Raw genomic sequence first — 9,982 nt, 5'->3', positions numbered from 1 at the left:
TCTTACCGACCTGATTAATCAAATTTAGTAATTCTGCTTTACAGTTAATATTTAAAATTAAAACACATGAAGTTTGATTTTAAGTCATTTTGCTAACCTTTAACATCCCTATTAGTAAATTATAGAAGTCAATTACATTAGTATGGATTGTAAATTACAACACACTCAGCTTTACTGAAGACTTTTAAACCAAATGAAAAGGATGATGGGGAAACTGTATCCTATGTATAGGAATGCCAATGGCATAGGTTAGCAAAGCATTTTATATGTAAGAAAGGACAGGATTACTTTTAAAGAAAAGTATGAAATACAGATTATTTAACTGTGTTTGCAATGCCTACCAAACTTCAAATATCCCTGGATCATATGCAAATTACAGTTAAGAAAAGAAAAAAATTAAGTATACAATCTACATGGTAAAAACAAAAACCAAACACCTAGTCAAAAATATCCATTAACTCCTAGTGTGTAACAATTATTAAACAATTATTATTGTTAAACAATTATTGTATCCTAAGAAAAATAAACTGATCTGGAAGTAAAATTTAGGGCATAAGTTTATTTTGGACTTTAACTGCCCCTGTAGAAAAATTCAAAGTGGCATAATAAGAAAAATAAAATATTAAATGAAAATATGTATATAATCACTCCTGTGTTCCTACCCTTTTCCTAGCATTGCTGTTCTGGTGCATCAATCCTGAGTACTCTAACTTTTGATTTATAGTGATATTCTTTCAGATATAATTTCATGGAAGAAGGAATTGGAAGGGCATCAATGCCATCATAAGTTGTACAGTTACAAATAACTGTTCTGCATATATGCTGCAGGGGAAAGGGGAAAGTCCGAATTAAAGGAGTGGATAAAAGTGGTTCAAAGAACATACAGGCACTTGGGTCCTTATAATGCTCTAGGAGCCCAGTTATGTCAGGAGAATGGAAGACACAAGGATCATGTGCATCAAAGCTAAAGTTGTGATTCCACTGTTCAATTCTAGCATGAAGAGAACGACTATAGCGTCTAAAACTAACGGAGAATAAATAGTCTTCCTGTGCTGAATCTCGCAGTAAAAAGGTACCCTCTGGTTTTCCTTCTAGTAGAGCTTCAGCTGCATATTTATCCATAACGCCCCAGTAACATGGATTATTATTGATCTGAAGGAGGTCTGGTACAAGACAGTGGACATAATCAATCTGGGTATGGTACTTAGGAGGTGTTTCCAGTTGCAGGGTTTCTTCATCAATTTCCCATTTGGGTTTGTTTCTTTTCCTGGAACTTGTGCAAAGTGTTATAATTTCATCATCTGATTCCATATCACTATCTTCTATACTGTTATTTGAAGCCAGGTTCATTATAGAGCCAGTCCCAGGACCACCTCTACCCGAAGAATCGTTATTAGTTATGACACAGGGCTGAACACTGGTATGTGAGAAGCAGTTGACCTCTTCCATGTTTCTTCGTTGTTTTAGTTGACCATCCCTCAATTCAGTCTGAGACAAGTCTGTGCTTACCCATTCATCTGATTTGGGACTTATAGGAGCAGTGTGTCGTTTAATAAAATGCCACCTAAAGGCTAAATCTGATCGAGGTGGGAAAGGACACTTATCTAACATGAGTTCACTGATATGAATTTTTCTTTTAGACGGAAGCCCTGAAGAGTGCCGACTACTACAATTCTTTATTGGAAAACACTGCCCCACAGCATCTTGCAGCTTCTGTTTAAGAGATCGGCCTAAAAATCTATGCCCACAGGAATGATCTAAATCCAACTCGATAGATGAACAGCTGTGCTTCCTTTCTTGGCTCCTTAAAGGAACTTCAGTTTTCTCTATAGCACTCACTGTTTCAGCATCTGAACAACTTTCACTCTTTTTTGACCAAGATAACTTCTTTCCACTCCATACATAACCATCCTTTCTGTCAGCACTTCGACTCCGACTAGTTTTGGGCCTTACATCTACATTTTTACTATTACTTTCACTATTTTCTGCCATTTTAACAAACTGTCCACAAATTCCAGTGTTATAAATACTGCTCTTTCAGTTTTTCCGGTAGAATGTTTCTTCTGGGCACTTTCTGGATATATCTAAGGAAGAAAAAGATCATTAATCGTTTGTCATTAACATTGTATAGATTATATACCAAACCCCAATTATACATAAGATGAAAAGATGAAAAAGGATAATTAATACATTAAAAACAAACTATTAGAAATGTTGGAAGGCAGTTCCAAGATATTTTGTTCCCACTTAAATAAACTACTTTACCTTATGCTAATAATTCCATAGTGCCATGGAGTCAAGAATCTGAGTTCCTTTCCCACAGCTAGTTTCGATGTGAACCAAAAAAGCTAAGCATCCTCTCAGCCAAAATATACATCTGAAATATGAACAACTTCCAGTTTTGAGGTACATCTTATGCCCATCTCTCCTCCCCTTATTTTTTAATTTCACAGCTGACCAGGAAATTCTTTGTTAAGAGATGAGAAACCTATGAGCTGGTGTTTGATGACCACTACCCTCCTTCTCTCTGTTTTCTTTCCTACTGATTGAAAATATGAACAGTTTTAAGTTATAAAAGCTGTTAAGAATTTATTAAATAAATAATCATCACTGAATAGTAGGAATGTCATGCAAGAATTCCCAACGCAATTTTTGTCAACTCATTTAAATATCTGGTCAACTTCACTATCAGTCTAGGCAGTTTGTAGAAAATTTGGAATTGGATAAAAATTTGTTATTTTATACACACATACACTTCCTTATATTCTTTTTTTTTTTTTTTTTTTTGCGGTACGCGGGCCTCTTACCGCTGTGGCTTCTTCCGCTGCAGAGCACAGGCTCCGGACGCGCAGGCTCACCGGCCATGGCTCACGGGCCTAGATGCTCCGTGGCATGTGGGATCCTCCCGGACCGGGGCACGAACCCGCGTCCCCTGCATCGGCAGGCGGACTCTCAACCACTGCGCCGCCAGGGAAGCCCTATTCTTCTTGATAATTTCAAAAAACAAGCAGATAAAGTTCTATAGGGCAATGCCTTTCCTATGAAATTGGCTAGCTATACTAGAATTTATAATGTAAATAAAGTTTTATTAAGACTAATAGTAATGATTGGTCATAGGTAGAAACTACTTAACTATTCTTAGATGGAAAAAGATTTAAGCCCAGAATTGGGGGGAGGGATTCTATAATCTCAAATATTTTACAAATGAAAGTTGAATTTTGAGACTGAGAAAATCAGTTGTACTCAACATTCTGATCATGATTAAGCTTCTGATTATATCAGAGGAACATTAACAATCCCAACAGTCAAGTAAATGTTTAGAACTATGTGAATCTATTTTCATGGCAGTAGGGTTTGAAACAAGCATCTGCAGAGGCAAATATAATTGGGAAGTGCTTAAAAGTGTGAACTAATGACACAGGCTCGCCATATAAACTATCCCATTACTAAACAATGAATAGCATCGGGTGATTATACTTATTATTTTGATTTAGTGAGCTCACTGGTACGTAATAATTTAAAATCCACAGGGAAAAAATATTTGAAAATCTAAATTTGAAAGAAACATCATCACTTAGTATACCAAAATTATATTCAACAGCATGCTTTGGTTGTTCATTGACTAAATTCCACTGAACAAAAATAAACAGGCAGAAGCTACAAAGTAGGCTGAAGTATATGAAGAGTCAGTGATCAGAAGAGACACTAGTTACTAACAGCTTACACTTAACAACTTACACTTACACTTAAAATTAAAAAGGAGCCCCAAGCAGATATTTTTTTGTTAACACTACATACTTTCAACTTTTTTATTCAGCATAATAATGTGAAAAGTTATCATGTAAGGTTTAAAATACCTGGTGTTTTTATTTACTTTAAAAATATGAAAGTAGCAGATTATTAACTCTATGATCAACTTTACTCCACTGGGTGTGAGCATCTTCATCTTCCTTTATTTCTATATCAAAGCTAAGTCTGTACCTCTGCTCTCTCTCTCTTTTTTAAAAACATCTTTATTGGAATGTAATTGCTTTACAGTGGTGTGTTAGTTTCTGCTGGATAACAAAGTGAATCAGCTATACATATACATATATCCCCATGTATCCTCCCTCTTGCGTCTCCCTCCACCCTCCCTATCCCACCCCGTACCTCTGCTCTTGATGACATTCCCACCTTTACCAGGGCCTGCTTCCATTGCTAGCTCTTAACTTCTCTCTGCCTTCAAAAACAACCAAGTCTCCTATAAACTGTTTTAGTGATTCCAATGCTTCCTTTAGTTATAATTGCTGCATTCCATATTAAATTTCTTAATGAGTAGTATAACTTGATTTCCTCTCAAAAAGAAAATAGTTTTGTTTTTCTCTAATTATAAAAGAAATAATGATCCAGTTTAAAATAGCTATGTGAAAATCTTTTTGCTCCATCTTTCTCTCAGAAGTCAGCCCAAAACAAGGGAAAATGAGAAATAAAAACAAACCTCATCTTCAATGAAACTAGCAGATATCCATAACCTGAGTGACAAAATACAAGGACAGAAAATGAACAGAGGAGCAATGACTGACTCAGCAGTGGAGAGGAAGGTGACACCAGGCACAAAGGCAACGTTGATGAGAAGCAAGCCAACAGAGCAGGCAAAGTCCAGGACACCCAGAGGTACGAGGTGCTACAGAAAGTATGGATGGAGAACAGGGCAGAAAATGGGGAGGTAGGTTGAAAATTTGCATATGTGCAGTTAGATGTCTCTGGTTGTTACTCTCATACTTAGAGGAGATGGGAAATTTATCAGTATTATTTGGAGAAGCTGAACCAGAGCGGCTCAGGACTTTGGATACTAGGCATGGTGAGGATAGATGGGAGGCTTGGGACTAAAATCAGAAAGAAAATTCCCTGCTTCCTTCTTCCATCCAGCTTCTAGAACTCCAGCAGCCAAACTTACACCTCCTAATAGGAGACTGGAAGATACTATGCTGGAGAAACAGAATGGCCAAAGAGAAAAGACCTATAGATGCTGATAACTGGAAATCCTCCAATAAGAAGCTGGAGGGCCACCCAAGCATGCTGTGAAGCTCATCCATCCATAAGCCCAGCCTACTTACATAGTGCTTTCAGGCAGCACTGCTGTGCTTCATTTACTCTAGAATATGGCATGTCACCAGACTTTTGAGGAAAGCCTCTAAAATAAACAAGCGAATAAAACAAAGAACTTGGAGAAAAAAGTAACCATGAAAGCAGCAGGTAATAAAATAGATCTCTTCCAAGTTAAAAGAATATATTATACCAAAGAATAAAATGAGGTAGGGACAATCAGAGAATAAGAAAATTTGGAAATTAAAACCATGATTGCAGGAAAAAAAATATTCAATAGGAAAGTTGGAGGTAAGCTGAGGAAATAATAGGAAAGAGGAAAAAAATGGTTAACTAGACAGAGAAGACAAGAAAATTAGAGGATCAATACAGACTTCACAGAAAATACCAAAATGGAGAGGGAAATTATAAAAGAAAATATATTAGAAAATTTCCCAGAACTGAAGGACATGAGTCTCCATACAGAAGGAGCACAATGAGTGCCCCGCACAAGGGAAAATACACACCAAGTTACATTATTCTAAAATGTTAGAACCCTAGAGATAAAGAGGTGATACCGAAGTCTTCCTACCTTATAGACAACAATACTCTAAGTATTGTATGCTTATAAATCTGTTAAAGAGAGTAGACCTCATGTTAAGTGTTCAATCAATCGATTTATGTATGTAACCCAGCCAAAAAAAGAAAAAAGGCTTCCTGAGGGAAAAAAGTCACAAAGGACTGTAAATAAAATAACATCTGTTTTCTCAACAGTAACAGTGGAAGCTAGAGGATAGTTTCCAACCTTGAAGATAACCAGCCTAACAATCAATCAAATAGGATAAAATAAAGAAATTTTCAGACATGAAAGTAACAACAATTTTACCTCATATTGGAGGATGTGCTCTTCTAAAATAAGAGTGTAAACCTAAAACAAATGGCATAACATAGGAAACAAGGTATTTAACATATGAGAAAGGAAATGTGAATTCCTGGGATGCTTAAGAAGGGAAGTTTCCAGACAACAGGGTGTTTGGCGCTGCTGGAGAGCAACTAGTTCGTATAACCACATAAGGACGTAAGGCTCTTTGTGTAATAAGAGAATAGAAAGAGAGTAAGGAGGCTAAAAGAGAGGTAAATCCTCATCTATCAGAAGAGGAACTCAACCAATAATGTCTAATAATTGATGCATCAAGAGAGAAGTATAAGCATATGATTTAGAAATGTGAAGATAAATACCAGAAAGACAAATTATGAAAGTAGAAGCCTTTGAGATGGGTAGGAGCGGAATGCGGCATTACTTAGCTTATCTAAGCTTTTCAGCTTAATTTGACTTGAACCTATGTACACATATCATTTTGATGACCATAAATAAAAATAACAGTACTTTATACTCACTGTGAAAAATTCAAACTTAAAGTTATGAAGAAAAAAGTAAAAACTATCCATAATCCTACCGTTATACCCAGTAACCGTTTACCGTTACTGGGTAACGGTTACCCAGTAACCGTTATAACATTTTCAGTATCTCTATACATGTACGTGACAAGGATGCAGTTCCATAGCACAATGATGGCAGACATTAGAAATATGGTTTGAGCCCAGTTTATTTTGTACTAGCCATATGACCTTGAAAGCTCAGTTTCTTCATCTGTAAAATGGAGTGACTGATGCTATCTATTTCATTAGGCTGGTGGGAATTAAATGAAATAATGTATGTGAAGTATATACCTAGCTCAGATTCTAAATGTACCAAGTATAAAATAAAGTTTAACATATTTTTTCTTTTTTAAAAAAAGAAACAGATATTACATATGTTTTATTATAGCGCCCAAGCCAGTTTTATAGAAATGGTTCATAAAGGAAAAAAATCACAGAAATACCTCTGTCTCTAGCCCATGCTAACTATAAAATTTATGAGCAAATATAATTTTCAGGATGATAACTAATGTTTCAAAATGAAAAAGGATCAATACACTAAATACAGCTGAAGCTCAACAGACCATGAAGCTACAGAACAATTTGACATTTTCCCTCAGAGAACTGATTTCCAGCCTTACTCTATACAAGTTTACATGCTAACATAACAGATTTACTTTAGCAAGGCTTACCAACTTGTACATAATAGGTAGCAATCCATCAAGTATCTCTGGATTTTAGGTTAATTGTTCTTACGTATGCTAATGCTGCAGGGATCCATAAAATAAAGCAAAAAATGCCATTGCCCTAGATGAATTTTCCACACATTTACCTATACTTAAAGAGTTAATGCATAGAAAATCTTCTTTTGACTGGTTATCTTTTTGTATCTAAGAACTACAGCCTTATATAAATTTTACATAGCATTCTTGTGATAGAAAACTGAGTTCATGCTTCAGAATTCCCACTTTTATAAATTGTTATGGTAAAAAATATATTTGGTGGAGCTCCCCTGGTGGCGCGGTGGTTGGGAGTCCGCCTGCCGATACGGGGGATGCGGGTTTGTGCCCTGGTCCGGGAGGGTCCCGCATGCCGCGGAGTGGCTGGGCCCGTGAACCATGGCCACTGAGCCTGCGCGTCCGGAGCCTGTGCTCCGCAGCGGGAGAGGCTACAACAGTGAGAGGCCCGCGTACGGCAAAAAAAAAAAAAATTTATATATATATATTTGGTAAAATATACCGTATCACTATATGGGCCAGAATGTCACTTAATGTTGTAATCTTCAAAGTAGGAAGAAAATTTAACTTCTATTTATACTTGCCTAAAAATTAGAAAACTTAAAATTTATTAATATTGAATATATGATTGACAATGTTCCCATCACTCATTGTGAGATGGTTATTTGTCTGATGAGGTGCTATTCCTGAGGGAAGAGTGGGAGCTCCAAAAAGCTAAGGACTTGATGGCAACCCTCTCCATTTCTTTGTGCCCTTTTAGTGCACCGCAACTGATTCCATGTTGCTGGAATACATTTGTGGATTATATTATCCTAGGTAAGAGAATCTTTACAATACTTTGTAAATAGACACAATCACAGAAATTTTATAACACACGAGGTTTGCTAGTTATTTCAGGGCAAAGTACTTAAGTTGCTGAAATTTTAAGACAAGTTATGTATTTTTCTTTTACAAAATGACAAGTGTTCTAAGTTTGATGACCTTTATTGGGATAATAATTGGCTCTGAGAAGCTACTTAGCAGATACATTAAGAAAAAAGGCAAAACAAAACATTTAACTGGTCTCTTCATGGTTCAGGTAACTTAAAAAAAAACTTATGCTATGGTGAGATCTTTTTAGAAAAAAAGATATTCAGAATTTCCTTCACTATCCCATGATTTTATTACAATAATGATAAAAATGCATCATGTATATAACTCTCGCATCTTTACACTTTAAACAGATGGCAAAAGATCTTCTAATCTCTTCCAAAAGTTGCATTAAATCAAAATTCATAAAATTAAAAAAATTCAATCACATTTCTCTCAATAAAAATAACATTATTAATTTTTTAAACATCTTTATTGGCGTATAATTGGTTTACAATGTGTTAACATTACTTTTAGTGAAAAAATTTTTTTATTTTTAAAGACTAAAAATGAGTTTTAAAAAAGTGCTTTTGGTGTCTTGCCTATACATGTAAAATCTGAATGTTAAAAAAAAAAGTGTAAGGTTCTGAATCTGAATGAGTCCTTTCAAATACCCTATCATTAATCGTTGGAATTTTATACAAACTTCATAGAAATGAAGTAGAAGATGAGATACAAAATGGAAAAAAAGTGACTTTAATACCAACTTTATGTAGTATAGAAATCAACGATGATACTTTGAAAAATGTTCACAAATCAACAATCTTTGTTAGTAACTGCAAAGAAGCTTTTTTTTTTTTTTTTTTAAAGAAGGTGAAAGAATCACTTGGGAGAAAGTGCTTTGACTCTTGATTCAATAATTAATTTTTTATGAAGGCATCTAAGTTACAATGCCCTGGGGAATACACAGTGACTTTTTTTTTATTGTTATTTTTTAATGAGCAAGAGGCAAACGTCTAAAGCAAATTTATTTAAACCTTTTTCAAAAAATCAAGTTCTCAGATTCACTAGCCATTTGATCCCAGGTTCTATAATCAATTGCACTGAACAGTGATAAACGAATTAATACCCAATGTGACCCTTCTATGCTAACAACAGATTTAAATAACATTTAGTTAGTACTCTTGAATAAGGTTGGGAAGGTGATTTTAATTCAAATTCCTTGAAAACTTTTTTAAAAGCCAGTAATTAAAGGGTTAAACTTCATTCATCTAGAAACTTCATTGTATCTCTATGATGTTGGATAACAGAGCATTATTGTACATATTAATCATTCATTGAACTACTGTGTCTACAATGCTGATGTCTACCTAAGGCCAGAATTCATGTAAATATTAAATTTGATGTTATAAAGAATAATTTACTATACTACAAAGAATTCACAAATAACTTATTATTCTGGTAGTTATTTAACCCTGGGAACTACCTTATCAAATCTATGATTCCAAAGTTTACCTGCCATTATGTGTCCCCAAAACTCCTTGAATGCATTCTGATCACAGTCCATGTTATTTGAATTGGATTCTGTGGGTTAGAGCCCTTGATGTTTGATCATAGCCTAATATTTGAGTTGGATTCTATGGGAACACTTAAGAGTCCATGAATGGAATATACTGGATAGTACAAGAGAGGTAAATTCCTTGGAATGTTAATAAAAAAACGGGTTTGTTCAAATGAGAAACATCTCTGAAGTATAAAGTGTTTTTTTCTCATTACGAAAGCAATACAGGTTCATTTTCCAGTAAATATTTTAAAATATCTCCTTTTTCATGCTACCAAGCAGCCATGGGACTTAACTAGATTTATTTGGGAGAACACACACACACACACACACACACACACTTGGGAGAACA

The 9,982-nt window shown here is 35.1% G+C and overlaps 1 protein-coding gene across 4 annotated transcripts in view; it reads right to left on the bottom strand.

The window, feature by feature from the left end:
- Positions 1 to 147: 147 nt before the first annotated feature.
- Positions 148 to 9,982, bottom strand: part of SOCS4 (suppressor of cytokine signaling 4) — a 14,701-nt gene continuing 4,866 nt past the window's right edge. The window contains exons 1-3 of one of the 4 annotated variants that reach the window (XM_027111298.1): positions 2,808 to 2,826; positions 2,266 to 2,377; positions 148 to 2,084 (exon numbers count right to left, since the gene is read on the bottom strand). In XM_027111298.1, the coding sequence (XP_026967099.1) occupies positions 670 to 1,992 (1,323 nt within the window). In that variant the 5' untranslated portion in view covers positions 1,993 to 2,084; positions 2,266 to 2,377; positions 2,808 to 2,826 and the 3' untranslated portion in view covers positions 148 to 669. Of the gene's footprint in view, positions 2,085 to 2,265; positions 2,378 to 2,807; positions 2,859 to 9,982 lie in introns of those variants that run through there. The other 3 variants (XM_027111297.1, XM_027111299.1, XM_027111296.1) reach the window with 3 other exon arrangements.

Source organism: Aethalodelphis obliquidens, unplaced genomic scaffold (assembly GCF_003676395.1).
Source record: "Aethalodelphis obliquidens isolate GAN/ISIS:26980383/991018 unplaced genomic scaffold, ASM367639v1 scaffold10, whole genome shotgun sequence".
Lineage (NCBI taxonomy): Eukaryota > Metazoa > Chordata > Mammalia > Artiodactyla > Delphinidae > Aethalodelphis > Aethalodelphis obliquidens.
Note: the sequence above shows the minus strand (reverse complement) of the source record. Positions and strands in the feature narration are given on the sequence as shown.